The sequence below is a fragment of the Canis lupus genome, chromosome 7 (genome assembly GCF_011100685.1).
Source record: "Canis lupus familiaris isolate Mischka breed German Shepherd chromosome 7, alternate assembly UU_Cfam_GSD_1.0, whole genome shotgun sequence".
Lineage (NCBI taxonomy): Eukaryota > Metazoa > Chordata > Mammalia > Carnivora > Canidae > Canis > Canis lupus.
In genome coordinates this window covers 26,782,592-26,810,290 of record NC_049228.1, presented here as the reverse complement: position 1 = coordinate 26,810,290, position 27,699 = coordinate 26,782,592, and the positions used below count along the sequence as shown (strand labels likewise).

The window sequence follows — 27,699 nt, the reverse complement described above, 5'->3', positions numbered from 1 at the left end:
TTTGGGTAAATACCAGAGATTGCAATTACTGTATCACATGATAAGAGTATATTTAGTTTTGTAAGAAACTGTTTTCCAAAATGTCTGTACCATTTTGCATTCTCAATAGCAGTGAATGAGTGTTCTTGGTACTCCATATCCTTGCCTGAATTTGATGTTGTCAGTGTTTTGGAATTTGCAACTTTAATAGTTGTTCAGTGATATCTCACTGTTATTTTAGTTTTCAATTCCCTAATGACATATGATGTGGAAACAACTTTTTGTATATATACTTGCCATCTGTACATCATGTTTGGTGAGGTGTTTGTTCAGGTCTTTCACCCATTTTTAAATCAGATTGTTTGTTTTCTCCCCTTGTATGAGTGCAAGGGAATTTTTCTCAGATATTCACTGTGAGAATATTGAATGAGTGCTGTTAACCTCTGTGCCATATAAGAATCAGAGTTTGGAAATGCCTTGTGTGTCTTTTTAAGTTCTTCATCAGAATTCATCAGCACTCGTCATTATGGCTCTTCTTTACTGAAGAGAAATATAATTGAAACATAGTATCACACATTATTTATTAGCTCTTAATTTAATTTAATTTTCCCTTTAGTTGGAGGGCAAATATTTTTTAAAAAATTACTCTTTACTTATTATTGTACATAACTTCTAAATCTGGAAGTTTTTATCCTTCCTGGAATTATGGACTTGAAAGAGATTTCTGGTTAGTCTTCTGTTTCTTATATGTAGATCAACAGGCCTGGGTGATGTAACTAACTTGCATAATAACAGCTAATCATTTATAGAATCTAGCTAAGAACTGGGAAGCAGAAAAATATAGTGATTAAAAATGGAATTAGTTTGCCTGGATTCCACACCCTCCAGGCTGTGAGCTTTTAGGTAAGCATGCCTTTCCTCTCCAAATCTCACTTTCCTGATCAGTGTAATTGAGAAAACAGTGGCACCTATTTCATAGAGTTGTTTCAAGTCTATGTCCAGTGCATAATCAGGACTCAATACATGGTCTCTATTGTTATTTTTATCTGAGTCTTTTAGATTCCCAGTGAAATGCTTTGAAAACATGCTACCTTTGAATCTCTTCTGGCAATGGCTTTTTAAAATCTGTCAGTGTAGGTCTCCAGTATGCCAGTAGGAGGTCATTGATTATTTTAAGCTGCCTATTTGTATAGCTGTGAAAAGAAAATAATCTCCTTTGATATTTCTGGTATACTACTAAGCATAGATTTCTCTACCTTTGCAGAGCTAAATGAGTAGTAAAGAAAATACTTTTAAAATTTAATTTTTATTTTTATTAATGTTATAAATATACATAGCTTTAAAAAAAAATCAGTCCTAAAGGCTTTTAACAAAACTATTGGTCCCTTGCCTACTCCTCCTGATTCTTGATTACTGTTTTCTGGAGGTTATCACTTTCACTTCTTTTATCTTTCTTTTGGTATTTACCTCCATGTTTCTCTGTAATCTGTTCATACTACTATTTTTGAAATTTTATTTTTAGAAATTCACTTTTGACTTCCTACTGTGGAAAAAAATTTAGCTGTCTTCTATCTCTCTCACATATCCCCATATACTAACCATACATATATACTTATACTAACTTATACTAACCATACATATATACTTATACATACTTACCCTCCCATGTTCTACTAATATAATTATATTTAAATATTTATGATTATGAAAATATCATTCACAGCTGAGCCCTGTGTAAATTATGATTACATTTCTTTCTTACATGATATTGTTGTCTTTGAGGTTGATAAGTTGTCTTTCTTTTTGTTTGCTTGCATAGTCCTTTATATATCCTTCAGCAGTGCATTTCTAGCTTCTCTTCCAGGAGTCTAAATCTCTTAATACTTTCAAAAATCTTAGGCATTAGGTGCTCTGTCATTTTCATTTTTTTTTTTCTTAGTGGGGGAAATAAATCTCAGTAATCTGTGTCCTCTCATCCTAATAGATATTGATTGCTCTCCTGGCCTAGTACTGGGATCTGCACCATCTTGAAAATTCCCTTCTTTTTTTGGTTATAGTATACATCTTGCTTCCTGAATCTCTTATTTACTATTTTGCTAGTTTGCTTTCCATGTTTGGCGAAACACATCCTTTAGTAGTTTCCAAAGAAAGAGAAAGGGAGGTAAAATATTTTGAGATTTTGCATGTCTGAAAATATCTTTTTCTACTGTCACATTTATTGATAGTTTAGAATTCTAGGCTAGAAATGATTTTTCCCTCAGAATTTTGAAAACAGCACTCTTTTGAATTTTATTTTATTTTTCTTTTCTTTTTTTTTTTTCTATTGAATTTTAGTTTCCAGTTTGTTGCTGGGGAGACTGATGCTATAATGATCCCAAACCCTTTTTGTCATTTTCTTAACTTCTTTGGGAGCTTATTAGATATTTTATTTGTTCCCAGTGTTTTGAAATCTCTTACTACTATTGTGTGTGTGTGTGGTTTTTTTTTTCATATTATGTTGGATACTTGATGGGTTTATTCAACGCATAAATTAATCTTTCACTTACAGGATATTTTCTTGAATAGTATGGCCCCTGCCCAACTATTTCAGTTTCATTTTCTGTTTTCCTGCGATGTCAGTTATTCAGATATTGGGTCTTCTGGATTATTTCTCTAGTTTTTTCTTTTTTACTATTTATTTATTTATTTGAGACAGAGAAAGAGAATAAAATAGAGAGTGGGGGAGGAGGAGAGGGACACGGAGAGACAAAATCTCAAGCAGACTCTTCACTGGACATAGAGCCCGACACAGGGCTTGATCTCATGACCTTGAGGTCATGAACTGAGCCAAAACCTAAATTTGGTTGTTTAAACTACTGAACTACCCAGGTACTCCTATTTCTCTAGTTTCTTTTTTTTTTAAATTTTTTATTTATGATAGTCACAGAGAGAGAGAGAGAGAGAGGCAGAGACACAGGCAGAGGGAGAAGCAGGCTCCATGCACCGGGAGCCTGACGTGGGATTCGATCCCGGGTCTCCAGGATCGCGCCCTGGGCCAAAGGCAGGCGCCAAACCGCTGTGCCACTCAGGGATCCCTATTTCTCTAGTTTTAAACAAGTTTTTCTATTATTTACTTCTGTTTTTTTTTTTGTTTTCTGGAAGAGTTTCTAACTTTGTACTCCAACCATTCTCTTAACATTTAAAATTTTTTCTACTCTTATATTTTGTTACTGAAAATTCTTTTTGTTTGTTTGAATGTTTCCTTTTATGACATTCTATTTTTGTCCCATGGACACAATAACCTCTCCTTTTTCTCTAAGGACATTAATAAAATAATAAAGTTTTCTTTTATATTTTGTATTGTCTTTGTTTTCTTCAGTTCTATTTTATAATATTTGTTTTGGTCTCAGAGACTCTCCTTGGCTATCCATTAACATTTAAAATCATTTTTTAAAAATTTTTATTTTTTATTGAAGCATGGTTGATGTACAATATTGTATTAGTTTCAGATGCACAACATAGTGATTCTACAACTATATAAATCACAGAATGCTATAATAAATAAGTCACTTATAGGAAATATATTTAATAATATGTTATATTAATATTATAATAATTTTGTATGATGACAGTTGGTAACCTACACTTATTGATTATATTTAAAAGTGAAATATTATCAGGTGATTGGAAATTCTCTGTGGGTGTGCTTGACTAAATGAGTTATAGGCTTCACAGTAGGATGATTTATTGGGCTGTCTTAATTGGAGTTCCACTGAATTTTAATGTCTACGTTTTCCTCTAAGAATGGTTAACTTCCCCAGACAGTTTTTTCAATCTCCTGCATTGGGGGTTAAATTCTACCAGCCATTTTTTTCTTAAACTGGACTAGGCAGAGAGGTCCTGCCATACAGTATATTGAATTTCACTTAATCACCCTCTTCTAATACCTGATGCCCCTACTTGGGCCAAGTGCCCATTAGTTCAGTTTTCCATAGTTCAGTGCTTCCAGGGAGTATACCTGAGCTGTCCTGCCAGGTCGGACCAGGGTGGATCCTAGCTATGTTATCCATAGAAATCTCACTGCTTTCATCCAGCACTTTTGTTTTCAGCCTCAACTGCCCCCACTACTCTCCATTATTGTCAGAGCTGTTGGTCTCCCTGAACCTTTCTGAGAGGCTGTGATGTAAATTATCCAGCTTCTGGGCTTCTCCTGTTGTTGGCTTTCTTGGATTCAATTTTCCTCTTTCTCTAGTCTGTTAAGTTAGTTAGTAGTTATTCTGCTGGGTTTACAGTTTCAAAATGTTTCTTCAGTCCTCTCCTATTTTCTTTGACTTTCTTGGTTTAAACCTTCTTTACTTTTAAAATTCTTTGTATTGTGAAAAGCAGTATATTGATTAAAGGCATGGGCTCTGGATGCCTAGACCTACATCTTTGTATGACCTTGGGAAAGCTACTTAATCTCTTTCTGCATTAGTTTCCTCATCTTAAAAAAAAAACAGTAGTTGGAATCGTTTTTAAGATTAAATGATTTAATCTTTCTAAGAGCAAATGATTTAAGACATATAAAGTATGTAAAACCTAGTTGGCCTAATAAATATTAGCCATTTTAAAGTGGTTTCAGATAAAAAGATAAAAATGTGTTCAATTTATCATGTTTTACTGGGTGTCCAGAGAAATGCACTTAAAAATATGAATGCCTAGGCGAATATTGTTCATTTTATCTAGTGAAGAAAGCAATGGGCAAACACAGTGTATCTGATGTGCTACATAAAATGTCTAGGTTTTATGTTGTTTTTATTACTGAAAAGTACCTTGGAGATTAAGGTTTCCAATTCTTTATATTACAGGTAGGAAAACAGACCCCGAGAAGAGAGTTAAATAGCTTGCCTTGAGACCAGAATCCAAGTATTAGGATTCCTAGTTTGGTCTTCTTTTCGTTAAGTCATATATCTTTTTCTAAGGAACAGGGAATGCTGTGAGACTTTATTTCTGGTGATGATGCTATCCTATACCTAACTTTCTTCTTATTTGTCTGTCAAGTACTTGGAACTGGCTCAGTAATAAGCTCTGGTTTATGACACACTCTCTTATTGATCCTACTTATTTATTTTCAATAAGGTAATATGTAAAAACATTAAAGCCCATGGAGGAAAATTTTAAGTGTATAATTTCCATGTGTGCATGGTACAACAATAAATATACATATTTAAAATTATTGGCTGATATACTATTCAGTTTTTTTCTCTCTTGAAGTGAAAGTTATCTTATGGATAGGTGGTTTTACAACTCTCCTTCTCATCACATCTGAATTCACCAGACCAGGGTAGCAGTGGATTAGAAGACAAAGTAAGACAGAGAGAAACAGGAAAAGGACCAAACACATGAGTGCCTGTACTTAGCATTGGTAGGGACATATGTATTTCTAAAATGTGTTAGTCTTCTGAAAACTGTAATATTGGGTTTGTTTGTGATGCAGGTTTAAGAACCATTGGAGTCATCACCAAATTGGATCTTATGGATGAAGGAACAGATGCCAGGGATGTTCTAGAGAACAAGCTGCTGCCTCTTCGCAGGGGTAATGTACCGTGTCCTATAGAGAGGACTTCCTTTGATGATGTGGCAGAGAAACCATTGGGAAACCAATGGCAAGCTTGGTTTTATGCCTTCAAAGTTGTGGGGAATATATTTGTGATTAGTTATACTTTTTCTGGAATGGCATAATGTTTCCAAATGATATATTGAAAATGATCCAAAGGGAGAACTATTCCTTAAAATAACAGGAATAAGAAAACAGGAAAAAGAAGGAGTTTGGAGGGAGGGTATAAATATTCATCATAAACTGCATAAATATATACTGTTCTGTTTTAAGTGTGACTTGTTTACTTGGCCACCATATGACAAAACTGCTAAGGGAGACACTGTTAAAATGTACGGAGCTCTTAAGGGCAAACACATTACTGTGTTAATGCTAAAAAAGTGTCATTAGCCATCAGCCAGCCTTTGTTTAATACTGATGACTTAAATGGAGTGTTCAGTTCTTCAGTCCTTAAAAATAATTTTGCTTTTCTTATTCAGCCTGTTTGAGAGCCTTAAAATCTCTCCAGAATAAACAACAAGTGTCCCAAACCCCATTGTATGTGTTCTGTTTCAGGCTATGTAGGGGTGGTAAATAGAAGCCAGAAGGACATAGATGGGAAGAAGGACATTAAGGCTGCCATGTTGGCCGAAAGGAAATTTTTTCTCTCACATCCGGCGTATAGACATATTGCTGATCGGATGGGGACCCCACACCTGCAGAAGGTCCTTAATCAGGTAAAGACCTTTCTCAAGCAAAAATTATGAAATATTAAGTGACTATTGGAATTCATATTTTTAATTTCAATATTAATTTTTTTCCAAAATAAGACATTTGGCTTAATTGATAGGAATTAAAAATGAATATAAATACTTAGTCCTACACTACTTTAATGTTATCGAAAGAATACTGCTCAAAGCAGAAATAAACACTTATTTAGGAACAGTGAACAGGGTATATATTAGCACCCACTTTACTCATAATATGTAGTTATCTTAAGAAACTAAACTTGTATATCTCTGAAAGGTTGATTTCTTGGGATCTGTTTTTAAAATGTCAACATGTAATGGTTAGGTTAGATTTATTTTTAAAATTTTTTTTATCGTTTTTGTTTAGGATTGATTTGTTCCTTAATTTAAATTCTTAAAAATAAAAAAAATCCGTATAAGAAATCATTGATCTCCATTCATCTAAGAGGTTTTTGCAGACTCCTTTCCCTGAACAGTAGACTTGGGCCACCAACTTCCCACATTCCATGCACTTACATACTTGCGTAAAACCTCATGCGCTTACTTGGTTACATATTTTCCATCTCCTAGGGAAGTTAAGCATCATCCTTAGTGTGTGCAGGGTCTCCTCCCTGAGTTTTGATTATGTTGATTCAGATGGTGAACAGCTTTTCTCACAAATAGAATCATAGGATATGCTTTAATGTTTATGAACTTTGTCAACCAATCAAGTCGTTATTGAATGTCCTGATTGTTTGCTCCCGAAAGCTATCTTTAGAGACTAACACAATAGCAGGCTACTTGTAATACTGTACCTGAACCATTTGGGCAAAACAATTGAAGAAGTTTTAGAAAATAAAAAAGTGGTGGTATACTTCTATTTTAAGTGGCATAACAGACCTCATGTAAGATTTGTGCTTTTTATCTAAGGGTAGATGAGTATGTATGTATGTATGTATGTATGTATTTATTTATTTATTTAAAGATTTTATTTATTTGAGAGAGAGACTGGGAGAGAGCATGAGCAGGGGGGAGGGGCAAAGGGAGAAGGAGAAGCACTGAGCAGGGAGCCTGATGTGGGACTCGATCCAATGACCTTGGGATCATGACCAGAGCTGAAGCAGATACTTAACTGACTGAGCCACCCAGGGGTCCAGTAGATAAGAATTTAGAAGTCATGAGGTGGTGTTATGGTTGTATCATTTAACGAATATGAATATATTTTAGAGAAGGAACATTGATTTGTCACACAAAAGGCATAATATTCTACCAATGTATTTAGCTGGTAAAAATCTTTTTGGATTACTGCTTTCATGCCTGTATTGATCTAAGAAAAATATAAACTGAAAAATTCTTAGAGAAAAATCACTAAGGTGATTAGGAAGATTAAAGTTGGAAATAAATAAGGTTGTGAATACTAGAAAAGTAGAAAGAATATGACTGGCCATTTGGTTATACAAATGATCCCTAAACTATGACATAACTGGATTCTGGTTGACTGAAAACTGAATGAATTTTGTACTGAAGATCTCTCTTTTCTTGGATAATCACTTTCTTTTTTATTGCTTCAGGGATCTTCATACTGTTTGAAACTAGGATACTTTTATGGCTGATTCAATGTGCACCAATACCTCTGGCCCTGAGGGACAGTTTCTATGGCGAAAACTGGAACAGAACATGACATTTTTGAGTCATTATGACTGGAGGGCAGAGGATGAGGGAGTGAGTTATAAGAGACGAATTTGGAGAAGTAGGCAGAGGCTGGATCCTGTAATGTTTATAGGCAAGTTAAAGATTTTTGTTCTTATCCTAAGAACAGTGGGGAGTGAGTCATTTAAGGCATCTGAGTAGGGAGATTACACAATCATATCTGTGGATTAAAAATGATCATGGTGGTTGCAGATAGGAAGATCAAGAGTAGACATGAGAAGTTAGAAGTAAAGTGAGAATGATGGTAGTTTGGCTTGGTTAGGGCCAGTGAAGATGAAAAAAAGCAGAATTGAGAAATGTTTAGGAAAATCAAGAACTTGGTGGTAGATTAATTCTGGTGGGTTATGGAGAGGTGAGGTCAAGGATTTGTTCCAAGTTCCCATATTGTTATGAAGTCAACAAGATGGAGAGCCCTAAAAGGAAGATTAGGTGATTGATTTCAGATATACTGAGGTTGAGGTGTCATTGACACATCTAAGAGAAGTAAAGTCCGTAGTCTAATACATAAGCCTACAGCAAAGATTAGAAGTCTGGTCTGTAGATAATGCATTGGTAGCCACAAGTGTTTGGATATTTATTAAAGCTATGAATAGAATAAGATTACTGTAGGAAAGAACAGAGAGTGGACAAAGAAGAAGGTTAAGACTCAGATTTGAGGAATATTGATATTTACAGGTCTGGTGGAGGGGGATGACTTGGCAAAGGAGATGTAAAGGGTATATTTGAAAGGTTAGGAGAAAAATGGGAGGAGCTAGGGTCATCAAAGCCAAGGAAAGAAGTGGTTTAGAAAGTCAAGAGTGGTCCAGAGTGTTGCTTTGCTGTTGAGATATCTGAGAAGCAAGAAGTGGAAACCATGTGTTTTTATCATTTACCACTCACATGGCAGGCAGGTGGCTACTAGTATCTCATGGTTACTGATCCTTTTAGACTTGAGGATTTGTGATGTTGCTACTGGGAATGCAGTTCTCTCCATTCTTTTGTTTTCCGCTTCAAAGCCATAATAACAGCATGCTGGGGAATATCTTAAATCATAACTGTGGGCAAAGGTATAAGCTAGTAATGAACTATTAACATCTAAATAACTATAGATGTATTGAATAGATATATTCAAGTAATCTCAGATAAACATGAAAATGATTTAAAATGGTTTCTTTAGTCGGTGGATATTTATTCCCCTTTCAAATTATTATTCTTTTTCCTGCATTTCTGTGAAGTTTAAATTCTCTTTCCTTTGATTCCAAGTTTATTACTTAACCAGTTCAAGAAGATGATCTTTTTTTCCCTTTCTTTATTTCTTTTTTTTTAAATTTAGACTTTTTTTTTAAACTGGATTATAATAGAAAGAACATAAGGCTAACCAATCTGGGTTATATCCCACCTTTATTCTTAACTAATAATGTACTCATAGACAATCTCTTAGAGAATTTTTCAATCTTCTGAGCTTGAGGTGCCGGCAGATGATCTCAGCAGAAATGCCAAGTGGATGGTTAGGTAAAGAAAGCAGCAGCAGAGAGAGAGTTTTCCTTTGCTAGACATGGAGCTTTCGTATGCAAACTGCTGAAGGCATCAGCCAGTGAACAACCACCACTGGACTGAGGCCTAGAGGCAGGGCAAGAGGAAGCACTCGAGCTGCAAAATGGAAGGGAAGTTAACAGCTGATAAATAGGTGCCTACAGGTTCCACTAGTGTGGTATTGCGACATCTGGCAGCACCTGTAACTTTCCAGTTTCTTCATTTCTAACTACATTTTAACATAAGGCTCCTTTCTACAATCTAGGTAATCTGACAAATCAATCCATGCTCAAGTTATTAGGCAGTCTCATTGGTAACATTAGGTGCATTTTAACAGGATATTTCCAGCCAGGCATAAAGAGGTAGACCAGGCAAGTGACTCCAAATGGAAGGAATTTGGAGCATCTCCTTAAGGTCAGGAGAGAGTTGGAGCTCCTTCTCATTATTACCTACATAGTCTCAAAGGTATATATGTATATGATTTCTAAGTTTTAAATGATTAGGAAAACAGTGAAGGTCAATTTTTTGTTTCACGAGTTAATTTTAATTTGTTATATCTACATGATTTTGTTTTGGTTTATTTAGCAACTTACCAACCACATTCGAGATACCCTGCCAAACTTCCGAAACAAACTACAGGGGCAGTTGCTCTCCATAGAACATGAAGTAGAAGGCTACAAAAACTTCAAGCCAGAAGACCCCACCAGGAAGACCAAAGCATTGCTGCAGTGAGTCACCTTTCCCTTCCCTCGTTCAGCATTTGAAACTAATTTCTTCGGTTTGCTTTTGCCTTGGTCTCTTTGTTTTTTTGTTTTTTTTTTTTTAAATTTTTTATTTATTTATGATAGTCACACAGAGAGAGAGAGAGAGGCAGAGACACAGGCAGAGGGAGAAGCAGGCTCAATGCACAGGGAGCCCGACATGGGATTCGATCCTGGGTCTCCAGGATCGTGCCCTGGGCCAAAGGCAAGCGCTAAACCGCTGTGCCCCTCAGGGATCCCTGCCTTGGTCTCTTTGTCATGATATTTTTGAGGTTTAACAGAAGAAGCAAGTAAAGTGTAGAGACTCAGTGTATGTTATACAATGAGCCTTGAGTCTTTATGTGATCTTATTCTGTTCCTATAAATTGAACCAGTTGTCCATCCCCATGCACAATTTCCCTGTGCTTTTATAATTGGATTCTGTAAATGAGTAAAACCAATAGTGATAACTCAGTAGGGTTTTTGCCCATAGTCTTTAGAAGTGGACAAAGCTCCTGTCAAAAATGTCATCTGTATTATACAACTGTTTCTACTGATGTCACTCGCACTTATTATCTTCTTATGTTAGTCATTTCATGTGATTTATCTGTGAACGTTTTTCAGTGGAATGAGAACCAAGGCTTTAATAATTAAAATGTGGGTGACAAAGCCCATTTAAATTTCTTTCACCTTTTTTTAGTAATGACTTTCACGTAGCTCTTTTAAAACATAGATGTGAAACCTGCCAAGTATCTTTTTACACCTTCATGATCTTCCCATCTTATCTTGGGTTACTAGGTATCCCTGAGAGGCCTTGGGTAGGACAGCAGAGTTGTTAGAGAATCACCATCTCCTTATGTCTTTTATCTTTGTTCTGTTTTCTGGCCCCTCCCAGTCTCATCTGTCCTCTTATCCTTATGCTGCAACTTACATCAGTTTCCTCTCAACCAGAAGACCCCTTGCCCAGCTGATAGCCCAGGACATCCCAAGTCCCATTTTCCAAGATGATGCTTGCTCCCTCTTGCTGTCTCTTCTTACTGTGCAACCTTGCAATCCAGATGCCCTTAATTTGGTGCTGAAAATGCATGAGAAGATCCCTTTCTTTGTGGAGATATTTCTAAATGCTCAAATTATTTAAGTAAAAATTTAATGTAACATTTTATGTTTCCTCATTTAAAAACATTATGGAATCATACAGTGGAAAGAATTTTTTCTTGGATTCAACTCTTTTCCTAGTTTATCTTTTCTTTTTATTCTTGGCCTTGGTTAAGCTACTATAAAAACTCTTCAAGTTACAGAGAAAAGAAAGCTATTTCTGTTTAGGCTCTAGGTCATCATCTTAACATCAACTGAAACTACTCTCCTTACAAATACTAGGCTTGCCTCTGTGATTCCATTGGACTCAGATTACAGAATTTTCCACATCTGGATTCTTCCCTTGTAGGGGGCTGATTAGCTCCTTCCTCTCTCCTTACCTCCCTTTCCTTTTTCTTTCCTTTCCCCTTTTCTGCCTGCCTCTCTTCTTGCCTTCCTATCATCTCTTTGTGTTTGACTTGGTGTCTGGCTCTGTGCTATCTACTGGAGATTCAACAACAGATAAGACTTTTGCTATCAAGGAGAGGCTACAATAGAGCAAGGGAAAGAGACATATAAGCAACTGTGTTAAAATCTGATAAATGCTATGTTTCTGGTAAGTATAAAATGTTAAGGGAGGACAAATGAGGAAGCAATTACAGGTGAGGAAGGTTGTGAGTTCACAGAAGAAAAGGTACTTTACTGAGAACCTAATGTAGGGGGGAGTTTGTCAGGTGGAAGAGGAGGACAAGAGAATAGTGTGAAATTGTTTATAGCTTGTTGTAGTGGGCCAATGGGCTGGAGTGTAGGCTGGAAGGAAAGCAGTGGCTGGAGGTTTAATTTCCTAAAATTTCCCAGCATTCAGTGCTTCCTCAAGTGTATACCTTCTCAGGTGGTTAAAAATTAGATTAATATTTGCATTTGCATAAACATAGTTACCTGGTCCAATTGTATTCTGAATTTTCTGGCCTATGTAACTTGCAGTTTTAATTCATCCGTGGTTTTGATGAAAGAGAATAAAAGATAAGTCTTCAATGGTTTGACTTTTTCCTGTTGAATTTGAAAGTATTACCCTCATGCCAAAATTAGAGTTTCTACACTAGCAATCGAAAATGTAAGTAAGTTGCTGTTTTCTCCCTGTAATATTTTTCTTTGTTTTTACCAACCACCTTAAGGTAATTCATTCCTTCATTGAAGTTATTGAGTACCTCTTGAATATTGGGCAGGGGGAGATAAATAAAATTCATGGTTCTTGCTTTTAGGAGAGAGACTGGCAGGTGAACAAGGGTGAGGGGCTCTACTAAGTGTTGTGTTGAAAATAAGTACAGGAGAGGAGGAAGAGAGTCCCTTTACCTGACGGCAATGAGGAATGGTAGTGGATAGGACCGTGGAAGGTTTCCTGGGAAAACTAATGCTTGAACTGATTCTTGAAGGACAGATACAAATTAGCCAGGCAGGGAAGCAAGGAACAGAGAAAATGATGTTCTGAGCAGAAAGAAAAACAAGTGTAGAAGCACAGAGCATGGTACACATAGGGAACTGCAAATACAATTTTTATGGTTGGCTTAGAAGGTGAACGTGGACGAGTAGTGAGAGATGGAGCATCCAGGGCCAGACCATGGAGCATCTTGCATAATGGGTTAAGGAATTTTAATTTTATTATCAAATTGTGGGGAATCATTGAAAAACAAGGCTAGAGCTAGTTGTGGAGTAGGGTGGAGGTCACCAGTTAGCATTGTTCTGGCAGAGGGAGGTCTGTGATGTTGGGGCAGGGAACAGAGCTCACAGAGAATGAAGGGGCTCATCTGAAGCATTTAGAACACAAAGTGAGTGCAATGTCATAGGAACCGAGGTACATTTTGACTATTCTATATAAAGTTTTATTGTTTAATTCTTAATTTCAGTCTTTTTAAATGCCAACTTATGTTTTCGACTAAATGGGCAGGATGCATCTAATGACACAGATATTTAAGATATATATTTTAATTAAATGCCTAAAATAAATCTTAATAACATGTATGTCATATAATTACATTTTTGAGTGCTGAATAGAGTGCAGTGTTAATTCTGCCAGTAGGTGCCACTAAGAACACTAGGAAAGGATTCTAAAGGCTCACCACAGTGAATTAAAATGAGAAATGCAAAGCCTTATAACTTTAACTTGAGTTTTTTTCTCTTTCACAATTATAGGATGGTTCAGCAATTTGCTGTGGATTTTGAGAAGAGAATTGAAGGGTCAGGGGATCAAGTAGATACCCTGGAGCTCTCAGGAGGGGCTAAAATCAATCGTATTTTCCACGAACGCTTTCCTTTTGAGATAGTAAAGGTTTGTACCAAGTATTATTTCTTTCCTTTCACTTTTTCATTTACATGTTCTGTTCTACATAACTGTTCATAAAATGTTTATGTGAGTGGTATAGGACTAAAATCCTTGAACAAAAATCCCCATACTCAGGTGCTGAAATTTAGGAGAGAAATATTTTCTTCCTGATGGTCCTGATTTTATTAATTTAATAGGATCTAACAACATTTCAAGTTATTTCAACAAATACTAATTGAGTTATTATGAAGTTTATTTGTTGTCTGACTAATTTAATAATGTTTCTTGAGCACCTATTCTGTGCCAAAATTCTAGGTGCCAGTGAGCAAGACAGAGGCACTGTCTGGTGGGAAAAGGGAGGAAATTTTACAATAGACAAAGTAAAAAAACATCAAGTGTTGTTATGTAACACAATGTTAGGGAGAACGAGGGAGGCGGAGTTGAGTGAGCCACTTATTAAAAATATTTATTTGTTTACTTTAGGCACAGAAGGAGAGAGAGACAGGCAGGAGCAGGAGGGGTAGAGGGAGAAGAAAAGAGAATCTCAAGCAGGCTCCACACTGAGCAGTGCTTGATCCCAGGACCCTGAGATCATGACCTGAGCTGAAACCAAGAGTCAGACGCTTAACCAACTGTGCCCACCCAGATGCTCTGAGTGAGCCACTTTTGATAGGATGTTTTAGGTGAAGTCCTTCTGAGTAGAGGACATTGAAAGCATGACTAGAATGTCATGAAGAAATCAGCTGTAAGGATCTTGGGAAGATGATCATTCAAGGCACAGCTGAGGATGAGGCCTTAAAGCAAGCATCTGTCCAATGGGTAGAGAAAGAGTGGGTAGAGAATAGATGGGGCCAGTATAGAGCTGATGGAGGAGAGAAGGGCATGCTGTGAATTCAGAGGAAGGAAGTTTCCAGTTTATGCAAGGCCTTCCAGGTTGCAGTGAGGTGTTTACATTTAATAATGAGAAGTTAAGGGAGAGTTTTAAGAAAAGGTATGACCTGATTTGGTGGATAATTTTAAAAGAACACTTTGTAGGCTCAATTGTAAAGGGGCAAGAGAGTTGATTCAGGGAGAAAAGTTTGGTGAGTTAAACAGTAGGGTCAGAGCTCCTAGGAGTGAATCAACTTTCTGTGGTGCCTAAAGTTTATACAATTTGGGGGGAGCCCTTGAAGGGGAAGAATACAAAATTATAAACATAGAGTTAGGCACAGGGTCTTGGAAGGTGCTTATGCAAGAGGGAAGCCCTGAAACTTAATCTTCTTTAGCTTCCTAGTAAAAATGCTCTAGAAGAGAGGATGGAGAAAGTGATTGGATTTGTGATTTTGAGGGTAGGGTCAGTAGGGCTTGGACTGGTATGGGGGATGCAAAAAAGAAGATTCAAGGTGACTCCTGAGGCTTAGGCTTGAACAATGGCAAATCATAGATGGGGAAACTGAGCAAAAGCTGAGTTTGTGTAGAGGTATGAACTGAGAGAGTTTTATTTTCGCCAAGTTTAGTTTGGCTTGCCCAAGAGGGCTAAGTAGTACTAGGGACTCTGTTACTTGCTTCACATACAGAAGAGGGTGCTCATGTCTTGCTGTGGGAGGTAAATTGGTAAATAGATCATTTCATTAAAATGTGCTAAGGGGTAACCTTGAGCCTACAGACCTGAATCCCATACTGAGTGCATGAGGGAGCCTGGCTTCTGAGCTGAGTTTGCAAGGATGAACAGCTAGGCAAGCAGGAGGGAGTTAGGGTCTGGGGTTGTTACAGATAGAAAAGGAGGAATGGTGAAAGCTGAGCTGTGGGCTGCGGGGTGTGGTAGGAAACTAAAGCAGTTCATTGTTTGATGGTATAAAGTGTGAGGGGAAAAATGGATAGACAATGAGGCTGGGGAGGCAAAATCTTAGAAGTCAAGGGCTGAACCAAATGTGCTCTTGATATCCCTTTTAGGTCTAAGCTCCATGACACTTTGATCCCAATTCCAAATATATTTAGAGTACCTGGAATTTCTGGGAGATTTTTATGCAGTCATCTATCCTGCCTTGGATTGGTAAAATATTATTAATTTCCTCTTGTAAAGAGGCCTTGAATGCAGGTGGTTAAAATGGCCAGGGAGAAAAGACAGCCATTGTTAATCTCAGCCCAGCTGGACCACTGGTGCATGTCAGGTGACACTCTTATTTATGCGTTTGTCTGTGAATAAATACATTTACTACATTCAGCAGAAGAATGAAGAATTGTATATTTCAAATGAATGGCCAGATTTATGTCCAGAAGGCATTCTTTATGCATAGCGCTCCTATCTATAACAGACTTAAAATCCACTATGCTAAAATTCCCAGAAATCCCCAATGTTCTATGTTGCCTTGAACTTTATATAAACAGATGTTTTGACCATCTGGGTTTAGGTTAGGAGACACATGAGTATCCATTTATTAATAACTAAGTCAAGTTATTCTCATTTTTAAATATTCAACAATATTATTATTCAAAGGAATTAAGTGTCATAACTGTGGCTCATTTTGCATCTGCAGATGGAGTTCAATGAGAAAGAATTACGAAGAGAAATAAGCTATGCAATCAAAAACATACATGGTATCAGGCAAGTGATTTACATTTTCCTCGTCTTCTGTTCAAGCTACTAAAAGAAAATTAATAATTATAAATGGCTAGTGAAGTAGCCTTTTTGTCATCTGAGCAGGGGAGTACAGAGATAGAAGTAGGAAATAGGAGACTCTAGTTTGAGTTTAATGGTGATTTCCTGTATTGTCACACTCACAAAAGAAAAGACTTTACAATTTAAAAAAAAGCAGGAACACTTCCTGCATCCACAGCACTGTGCTCTGTATAGTTAGGGATATACTGGTGAGTAAGACCTTGTTCTCCAGAGCCTTGCATTTTAGGGAGGGAGGCCTGACCTACTCATAAGTGATCATGACTTAACACAGAGGCAGGACAGATAAATTTCTGCTGGAGTTGTGGGGTAAGATTGGGTAAGATTAATGAAGGTGGTGGCTTTTGAGTTGAACCTACCTGGATAGAGAAAAAGAATGATTTCGACAGGCAATGGTGTGCTGTGGGTTTACACATACGTGTGTGTGTGTGTGTGTGTGTGTGTGTATGCATGCACACATGTGAAACATGGGAGGCTGGAGATTATTGAGGCAGGAGAATAAAAGAGAGAGCTTACAGTGGACAGAGTAGTGTGAGCAAAGGCACAGAAGAGGTAAAGTACAGCAGGGATTCGTGGAGCAGGGAGTCATGCATTTTCACTGAGGGAGGGCAGTGGGACACGAGACTGCGAGGGGAGTTTGTATCTTGTGTGGAATTTTGTGGGGGATTTCCCCTTGTATCAAATGGGATTATTTTCACTTTCTTTAAAGCACTGTCATAAGAAAAAAAATGAATTTAGCACACACATTTCTTGAGTTCATCTGCCAAATTTAATGGAGTATATTTAAATGTCCTGATTTTAAGATATTGAACTTAGGTTGCTTACTTCATAGATGATCTCATAGGAAGGAGATGTCCCCCTGTCTGTTGGCCGTTGTCTCTCGGCTTCTGCCACAGGGCTAAGTTGAGACCATTTTGGGGACAGAACCTGAGAGGGCAAAGCTTGACACTGAGTGTACAAGTGAAAGGACTTATGACATTTGAATTTCCTGTCATTTTAACATTCAGACAACCTGCTCTGCAAGCTGCAAAAAGGATAGGTAAATACACAGTCACAAAGTAAAAGGGAGAAAACATTCTATAACCAAATCCAGTATTTTTCTCTTATTGTCAACAGGATTTCCAAGTTCTCTATTAATTCTATTCTGTCTTCCTCAAATCTGGAATACATTAAGTATAGAAGCTGTGTCTTGCTCTTGAGCTGGGCAGGGCTAGTATTTGAGCATGTCAATCTGATAAGTGCAGTGAAAGCAAATCACATTTTTGGGGGTCCCAAACTGTTCTTATATTCACTTACTTTGCTGTAAGTGTAAAATGCAGTACTTTTACTTGGCTTTTATAACTCCTTATCAGATACATTTTTGTTGAATGTAGCTGCAAAAGCTCAGTAGTTCAGTTTTGAAGGTTTTGGAATTACGTGCATTGCAAAAGAATAGGTGGGTTGTTATTTATTATTCTGGAATTAATTTGCTTGTAAGATGATAAGAAGTGCACAGTGTCCTGAGAATAAGATATACTAATGGATGGCATGATGATTTAGGCTTTTAAATACACTTAATTTGAAAAATTTGGTTTCTGACTGATTGCTAGGTATCAAAATAACAGAAGCCATCTTTGTCCACTGCAGACCTAATGGCCCTTCTGTGTTCCGTAAGCACTGTGTGCCAGTGATGAGCACGGGAGAAAGATGGTCCTTGTGAGGCAAAGACAAATGCAATAATGACCTTTCCACCAGGGTAGTAATGGGACTATGTGTATTCAGACCACTGCAATGCAAAATAGGATGTTGGGGTTCGGAGAAGGAAGACCTTGTCATGGCAGGATTGGAGAAGGCAAGCTGTAGGAAGTGGTTGTTTTTGATCTGGGCTTTGAAGCACAGGTGGGACTTGGACGGGCTGAAAGTGTGGGAAGGGTGAAGTGAATCTCACGGATGGTGGCAAAGACAGAGAATGTTAGTATGAGTATGTTTGTGGAAAGGCCAAGGATTGGGTTTGGCTGAAACATAGGGTGCATGAAAGGGAGGAAGCAAATAGCTGGAACGGAAGGTTAGGGTCAGACAGGGAAATTTTTAATGTTAGACCAAACAGTGTGGATTTTATTCTGTATCCAAGGTGGAGAAATTTCAAATTATAATATAGTAGGATCACTACAGTAAGAAAACGAGGTGAGCATAAGGTGATAAAGTAAATGATTAGAAGGGACCAGAATAAAGCTGCTGTAAGGGAAGGGTGAAAGGAATTTCCCAAAAGAAGCATCACTGAATTGAGTGGTGAAGGAGAAGAAGTTAATCAAAGGCAGGAGGGCCTGGGAATGGGGAGGATCCAGCACAAGCACTTGGAGCCTGTAGGGCTTTAGGCGTGATGATACTTGGGGTTCAGAGTTTCTCTTATGGTAGCTTTTCTCCTTTGTCCTTTTATTTAGATGTAATCATTTTTCACCTTTTATTACACACCACACTCACCTGCTTTGCTACGTACTTTTGCAGCCGGAGAAAACCATTGTTATGACACCAATTTGAAATAATTACAGCTAAGTGAAAGGATACGTGCTATTTTGATTCTCATTTGTTTTTTTTTTTTGTAAATTCACCATTTAGGCATCCTGGGTCCCAAGCTAGTTAACTGTCTTCCTTTTCCTGTAGCACCCCAGAACCTCAGATTGGGATCCACTGAGGTCGCTATAATACAGCTCTCCTGGAGAGGATAGATTGCATAGTCAGGAATGCTACTATTTCAGTGTTGACAAAATGAGGATTATCTTCTGCTCTATGAAGGACGAGAGGGGGTTGCTATTGGAATACTTTGACAGAGAAATGTAAATTTAGGACAGCATTTTTATTGTAGCATTGCTTTTTATTGCAGTGAAACAGTGAGATGAAACAAACTACAGGTAAATGTCAGTTACTGGTCATATTATTCCAGTCCATGAAAACATTTTGGGAACTGTTTTTAGGTGACACTAATCATCTAGGGAATGAAATTTATTATGGGATAGTAGTTTTGAAGATATTACTACAAATGATACTGTTGATAGAATAAATCACTATGTAACTTTTAAACTTGGGTATTACGTGGTTACTTTAGGTGGCATGTCAATTAAAACATTTTTTCAAAATTTTGGATATTACTTAATTTAAAAAATCTAATATACTGCTTTCTTTCTTATATTCAGGACAGGGTTGTTTACTCCAGACATGGCATTTGAAGCAATAGTCAAAAAGCAAATTGTAAAGCTGAAGGGACCTTCCTTGAAGAGTGTAGATCTGGTAATACAAGAATTAATCAACACTGTTAAGAAGTGTACCAAAAAAGTAAGTTTGAATTATTTAACTTTCCAACAGTTAACTTTCTAGTTTACCCATCTTTCCTACAGTGCTATGTAACTCTCGTTCCCTGACTTTGTTGTAAAAGGTAGTGTATTTGCCCAAGGGGAAGGATTGTGAAAAGTATTGAGTGGGAACTGGTTTCATGGTAGATAGGCAGAGATTTGTCTTCTATCATCCATGCCAAACAGGGTTGTTTAAACCAGAAAGAGTATATTTTAGTCAGTTAATTGTTTTCCTTGTTGTCTTAAACAGGTAAATATCACCTTAGAACAATTTGGTGAATTCCATAAACTATTTTTTCTTATGGTGTGTGGATGGGGATAATTGTCAGAGGAAGGGAATCATTGACATTGCATATATGAGTAAAAAAAAAAATTATTCTAAGTTTTTTTTTTTTTTTTTTTTTAAATTTATTTATTTTTGATAGTCACACAGAGAGAGAGAGAGAGAGAGAGAAAGGCAGAGACACAGGCAGAGGGAGAAGCAGGCTCCCTGCACAGGGAGCCCGACGTGGGATTCGATCCCGGGTCTCCAGGATCGTGCCCTAGGCCAAAGGCAGGCGCCAAACCGCTGCGCCACCCAGGGATCCCCAAATTATTCTAAGTTTTAAATGAATCCCATTTGAACCTGGATTCTGGGAAGCAGCAGTGTGGTATAGTACTTGAGACCCCAGGCTCTGAGGTCCAATTACCCAGATTCAAATCCTGGCTCTGCTACTTACTTTCTGTGTGATCTTGAGTATTATACTTAATCCCTTAGAGTCTTATAAATTTCTTTCACAGAGGATGATAATAACAACAATCCTACTTCCGTGAGAATTAAACAAGATGATGCATCAAAGCCGTGGGAGCACTTAACACATTGATTAATCATACCAAGTACTCAGGAAATGATGGCTAATCTACAAATGGCCATTTTATTAGCATCCAGTACTCTCTACTGTGTGATATTTATTGAATCTATGATGCAGAGTAGGAGGGGGAGAGACTTCCTCCTCATGGGAGGGTCGTGGAGGAACTGTGCTGGATTCTGTCCATTCTGTGGGGGCATGAAAGGGGTACCTTGTGTTAGAACATGTGGGAAGGAAGTTGGTGATGATGTTTAAGGTAGGGCAGACCTGGCCCCATGGCAATTAACACTGGTACTGATTTCTTGAAAGTGTAGATAGTTCTGGTTTTGTAGGTTTTGTTACCCTTCCCTTTCTGTATGGCTATGAATAACCTCCCTGAACAACCAGTGGGAAAAAAGGAGAGACAGAAAACGAAGATGAATATGAACTTGGTTTCCAGTTACCTGGTTGAAAAATTCAGATGAAGAAAGTTGTAAGTAGTGAAAGAGGAGAGCTGGCTAAATCCCAAGATGCCAATGCTAAAAGAAAAGGAGATAAGGGAATTGCTTGGGGCCCAGAGTGGCTCTGGAGCTTCAGACTTTTTTTCTCGACCTCTAATTATTCTTCTACCTTGTTCCTTAACATCCTAGTTTTTTTCCTTGAAAATGAGAGAAAAGCCATTAAGATCTAAGGGACTGAGGAAAGGGAAGAGGATGCACATGGAGAGGGAAAAAAACCCAATCTTTACACCAGCTGTCCATTCAAAAACTCAAATCCCACTGATAATACTTCACATCCTTTTGTCCTTGCCTGACTTCAACATGCAGTTGCTCTTGCCACCTGTGTGGTTAAAGATCTCCTAATTGGCCTCTTTGTAGGTGATGCTGAATTAACTGATGTTGCATTCTCTGTTAACCACAGGATTGCCACTCTCAGTACTTGGATGTTTTCAGCCACAAGCTTTCCTTTAGATTGCCCATGTGCTCCCATTCCCACCAGGAAAGCTGGCTTTTTCTCAAGGGCCCATTGTGTTGTGCTTGTGTTCACGTTTGTTTAGCCAGTCATATTTCTTATTTTAATCATGTAGTTGAAATGAAGAGTAAATGAACTGATCAAACACAGAAAAGACTTTGAGTTTTGTTTCTATAAACATGGCTTTGGAAAGACTTGATAAAAAAGCTTTGCTGTTCATGAGGTGTAAGCAGGATAATGCTTAAAGAAGATGGGGGAGAGTTATAAAAACCTAGATGAGCTCTGCATTCAGATTGTTTCACAAGTGTCTTCAGGTTCTCCCTATGCTTTAAAGAGAGCCAAACTGGAAATCATAGATGAAGGATGTGGTTTATGTAAGACAGAAGACGCATAACTCCAATCAGCAGACCCATATGCAGAGAACAGGCCTTGGCCTCACATCAGAAGATTGGCACATGTGTGTATATTTATGTTTTAAGTTATATAGAGTGTTTATGGTATGTATGAGTCATTTTTTTTTTTTTTATCGTTTCCCATTGTATCCAACTTGTAGGAAAACCAACAGTCAGTCCTGATGACATGGGAAGAGACAGCTTGTTCGTGGACACTTTTTGGCTTCTATTCTTTTGCTCTTCACTCTTTGAATCTCTCTTTCCATTATGCTCTCTGGATCAATGGTTGTTGTGTATTTGTCCTGTCTTCTCAAAACATTGTATAGTTTGTCTTAAATAAAACCTCGCCTTTTCCCTGAGATTATTGCTTACCCTTCACTCTCTTCCCTGAAGAATATTTATTGGCTTACACCCAAGGAATCTAAGGGCCTGCTTCAGGCTTGGCATCTGCCTACTTACTCTGTGGCTTCCAAACAGTGTGCCTTCAACTTCCTGTAAAAGTCTTCAGTAAAGGCCCCAATGGTACCAGCTCTGCTCTTCCCTTCTTTTCACTGTCACCATCGCATCTTAGTCACTCCCTTGCATTCATCAAGATATTTAGAACCTCATTTACATTTTTCCTCTTCATTGTAAATTCACTTTCAACTTGTATGACTTCAGTAGAGACTGTGTAGAAATCATATCCAACACCCAGGAACTACTGTTCTCCAAGATCTCTGACTCCAGTGGCTTTTGATTCATTCCACACTAGCATGATACTTCCATGACCTCTTCTGGTCCTTATCTTCATTGACAAATGTTTTACCAGGAGAGCCTTCAGCACTTTCAAACTGTAAGCCTAAGGTTTTCAGAATGCTGCTCACTCCTCCTAACTTCTTTAGGTTTTAAGTTAGTGAGAAAATTAGTAGAAAAGCTTAGAGGAGGATTGAAATTTAGTACCCACTTTGCTGCTGATAAATCTAGATTGGAAAATGTGTCTGGAACTTGCTGCTGAAGTGGTAGCCTCCTGTTACTTCCTGTTCCTTCAGTAAACCTTAAAGGTCACAGTGGTGGAAAGAGTTAGATGTGCACCCATAAGAGAGACAGAGTATTTGGGCTTGCCTTACATCTGCGGGAATGTAATCTAATAAAAGTTGGAGAGCCACATGTGAGTAGTGACTTAGGGTACCCACCCTGCCCAAAAGAGAGCTGAGGATTGGTGCATGTCAGGTTCTCACTGTCTTACCAATCAACATGTCTTTCTCTGTGTGTGTGAGCTGAAGAAAATAATAGAAGTTTCTTCCATAGGGCTTCCCCAGGAGGGCAGAGTGTTGATGAAAGTTCCTACTATGAGTGAGATGTGCAAGGTGCTGTGGAAGAGTGAGTGAGCAACAGTTCTTCCTTCTACCTAACATTCTGTCACAAGCTCCTACCCTTCCAGTTTTCTTTCTCCTTTGCTCTCCTTATAACCACTCTCTGCTCATCAATTTCATTCTTATTTTCAGTAATGATTTCACAGAGAAAATAGGGACCAGAAGTGGGAATACGATTTTCCCAAACTTCCTGGTATTCCCAACCCTGTCCCTCCTTTCCTCTGTCTCTATTGAGGTGGTTTCCCTGGCTGGGGTTGGGCTCCTCTCTGTACTCTCACCCTCTTAAGGAACTTATCTTTTGATTTTTCTATTTCTTAAATCATCACTTTCTCTATCACATTAAAAAATAATCTAACTTAAAAGTGGTACCAACAATAACAAAAACCTATCCACTACTTTATTCTCCTTTTCTTCATGTGCAGCCTTCTTGGGAAAAAAAGTAGTTAGTATTTGCTATCTTTATTTTCTTATCTCCAGTTAACCCATAACTCTCTGAAATGTGACTTCCACACCACCACTCCATTGAGTAATTTTGGTGAAGGTCAACCAGAGACCTGATCGCCAGATGTAACACACACTCATCCCTGATGCTGTAGGCCTCTCTCTCTCTCTCTCTCTTTTTAAAAATATTTTATTTATTTATTCATGAGACACAGAGAAAGAGAGGGAGGCAGAGATACAGGCAGAGGGAGAAACAGGCTCCATGCAGGGAGCCTGATGTGGGACTCGATCCCTGGTCTCCAGGATCACGCCATGGGCAGAAGGCAGCGCTAAACCGCTGAGCCACCAGGGCTGCCTGGCTACTCTCTTTTTGAAGCTGATACCCATCTCTCATGGCTTCTCTTCCATCCTTCTCATGATCCCTCCTCTGTCTCCTTTAAGAGATTATCTACTTTTCCTATTTTTGAACGCCAGAGTCACACAGAGCTTACTCCAGGTTTTCTTCTTTTCCTATCTTTTTTCTCTGCCAGGTCATATCTCCCATGACTTATAGCCCTGAACAGTTTTTTTTTTTTTTTTTACACTAAACTGTTCCAGTGCCATCCTAACTGGTCTTTCTACTTTCTACTTTTTGTCTGGCCACCATCAAATTCATGCTCCCCACTGCTGTCAGAGTGGCCCTTCCAAAATACAGACTATTTTGCCTGTTCCCTCAAAATTATGCAATGGCTCCTCCAATCTTGCAAATAAAGTATAAATCGTTTACAGTTGCTTTTAGTTTAAAATGTGATCCCTGAAGATACTTCTTGAGCTATGTCTATTGGTGCTTTGTGCTTGCTCCAGCCATTCCAAGTGATTTGCACCACCCTCACGGAATTTTCATGCCTTTCCCATTCACACATGTGATTCTCTTTGTTTAGAATGTCTCCTTTGCCTCTTGCCTTCACCTGCCATCCCCTCTCATTTTTTTTGTCCAACTCAATTCTCATCACTTTCCTAAGAAATCTTCCTGCAGGGCCTCTGTGAGTCCTCTTCTGATCTCTGCCCTTACTCCCTTTACAGTGCTTTAGTTGGCACCCTATGTTTACTCCTATCATGGCATTTATGATGTTACATTGTGGTTTGTTTGTAATTTATTTAAGTGAACGTCTCCTCTTGTTGATTATAAGCTTCTTAAAAAAATGCAAAACTGTGTCTTTTATCTTCTTGTTTTTGGCATCTAACATAATGACTAACCCCCCAGCAGAGGAATTCTATAAATACTTATTAATAATTTAGATATTCTAAGTTCTCCTGACACTAAATAAATCTGTACTTGGTTTTAAAAGAATATTTTAGTCATTTCTTTTAAAATAATCAAACTTGAGCAGGTTTTCTTTTCCTTCTTTTCCTTCTTTCTCATTTTGATGATCTTGACTTTTGCCCTCATTATGTCTACCTTCAATTTCTTTTACTTTAAAACTGCCCTAATTAAAATCTTTTGCAAAGCAAAATAGCCTTAGTTAAAGTTGATTATACCAGGACTTTATTACTTTTGAACATGAGCCATATATAACGTGATTATGTAATTTATTGTCCAATGTAGGACCCTTTTGAGATTGAAAGGGGGAGCTATTCATACATTCAGTGGAATGGTAGGAGTAGAGTGGACTACCCCAGGCAATCTGAAAGGCATAGTTACTCTAGCTGTATTGTGAATATATGTATACGCACTTAGAGTCTTAAAACAGTACTTTCATTTACTGTATTTCTCATGTTGAATGTCTTATGTGTAAAATATTTAATTTTTTCCCCTTAAACCACATAAATAAACATCAATGAAAAACATGGGATTTATGTTTGTTCAAGTAACAAAACACAAAGCTAGACTTCTAACCTGGGGGAATGCAATCTTCTCGGATATTTTCTCACTGTTGTCTCTGGCGCACTAGAGGACAAGACAAGAACATTAGAGCTTTCTGAGTTGTTTGGCTTCACTCCAAGGACATGGAAATTTCAGAATTTTTCTGGTGGGCATCAGCTCTCAGCTGCTTTGCTTTAACCCTAATTCTCCGGTGCACCATTGAAGGGTCCCGAGGTTCTTTCAGGAAGCGCTGAGAGGAACATCTTGTGTTTTTAACCACAGTTTAGCAACTGTGCCATTTATTGGCCTCTTGGGAAACCACATTCTTGGATTGCCATCATACCAATTAATTGATTTTTTAAAAAAATTTTTTACTCTGCTCAGAAAGAAAAAAAAGAAAAAGCTTTGCAAGGAAATAGAAAAGATGCCTTAGTTGGCTGTAAGAAAGACAAGAAAATTTTTTTCACTAAAGAGTGCTATTAGAAGAAATGCTGAATTTTGTGGCTAACTTAGGTGAGTCAATATCTTTCAATGATTACCCATACTGATCAAGTGAATCTAAAGTCCTTAGCATGGCTTTCAAGGTTCCAGTAATCAATCTTACCCCTTTTCATCTCCTAAGCTCCTCCCACTCTCCCTTTCCTTGGTCCATTGCAGCTACACTGGTCTCCTGGTTTCTTCAACAGGTCAAGGATTTATGATGGTGGGGCCTTTGTACTTCTCATTCTCACTGTTAGAAATATTTATGTGGATCACACCTTTGCTTCTTTTTAAGTCTTTCCTCAAATGCCACCTAATCAAAGTGTTTCTCTGACTTTTCTGTCTACATTTATACATGCCTCCCTTCAAACACACACACACACACACAAGCATCACTCTTGATCTACTTACCAAACTTTGTTTTTCTTCATGGCACATATGACCACATGAATTATAATAAGTATGTCTTTTTTTTGTTGTTGTTGTTGTTGGACAATAAAGGGACTTGAAGAATATAGGCTCCATGGAAATAGGGACTTGGTTTGTTCAACACTGTATTCACAACCCTGAAATAGCCAGGTTTTAAATAATAATTATTGAATGGATACTTGAAAGAATAAATGGATCATATCTCATAGATGTGATGGGTTATTATCCATTTGACTAAAGTAGCCACTTGATTACCTTCCATGAAAGTCTGTAGGAGAATAGCTGCAAAGCATCATGCTCTAATAGGGCTTTCTTTTATGCCTAGATAGATCTGCTGTGGTTTCTACTCTACAAAAAGACTCACATTTCACCTCCTCTAATGGCTAGTCAACAAACTATTGTGTTTTGCATATAATAGATGCCTCATACAACTCAGGTTTCAAATCAGGCTGATTATTGAAGTTTGAACCTTTCATTGGATATTATAGGGATTCAGGCCTGGTGCTTGGCTTTTAAAAGATAGGAATTTCATCTTTTTGTTATTGTTACTTGTTTTTAAGCCCAGCCCCTGCTTTTTTTTTTTTTTTTTGAGCTATAATTCATATATAACATATTAGTTCCAGGTGACCACATAATGTTTCAGTATTTGTATATACTGTGAAATGATCACCATAACTGGTCTAGATAGCATTCATCCCCACACATAGTTACAAGAATGTTTTCTTGTGATGAGAATTGTAAAGATCTACTCTTAGCAACTTTCAATGGTCACCGTGCTGTACATACATTACGTCCCCAGGACTTATTATTTTGTAACTGTAAGTTTGTGCCTTTTGACACCCTTCACCCATTTTGCCTGCCCAGGGCCCTGTCAATCACCAATCTGTTCTCAATGTCTAAGCTCAATTGTTGTTATTGGTTCTTAGATACTACAAGATTCTGTAAGTGCAATCATGCAGATTTGTCTTTCTCTGTCTGACATATCTCACTTAGCCCCTGCTCTCAGGGTCCTTCCATGTTGTCACAAATTATGGAATTTCTTTTTTTAATGGCTGGATAATATTCCAGGATTTTTGTTTTTTCATCTCATAATTCACTAAAGAATTTGTGATCTTTATAATTAATTCTTAATTTGTAATTTTCCCTGGCCTCTGCTTTTCCCCTTACTTTCTGTTTTGATTTTTCTTTTTAAACTCCTCATTAATATGCCTACCAGAGGTAAACTTGAAAAGAAAGAAAATGAAAATCTGATTATTATCTTCATGTGTTTTGAGACAGTGTCAACCCCATCCCTGGCCTCCTGTTTTAGTGTGCTCTGAAATTACTTAATGAGGCTGTCTCTTCTGAACACCTTTCAGCTTTAT

At 37.7% G+C, this 27,699-nt stretch overlaps 1 protein-coding gene across 7 annotated transcripts in view; it reads left to right on the top strand.

Moving 5' to 3' along the window:
• The window catches only part of DNM3 (dynamin 3), a 547,820-nt gene that overhangs the window by 184,823 nt on the left and 335,298 nt on the right, over window positions 1-27,699 (top strand). For all 7 annotated transcript variants that reach the window (XM_038542511.1, XM_038542508.1, XM_038542513.1 and 4 more), the window contains exons 5-10: window positions 5,435-5,533; window positions 6,110-6,270; window positions 10,069-10,211; window positions 13,488-13,623; window positions 16,134-16,201; window positions 19,444-19,582. In XM_038542511.1, the coding sequence (XP_038398439.1) occupies window positions 5,435-5,533; window positions 6,110-6,270; window positions 10,069-10,211; window positions 13,488-13,623; window positions 16,134-16,201; window positions 19,444-19,582 (746 nt within the window). The remainder of the gene's footprint in view (window positions 1-5,434; window positions 5,534-6,109; window positions 6,271-10,068; window positions 10,212-13,487; window positions 13,624-16,133; window positions 16,202-19,443; window positions 19,583-27,699) is intronic.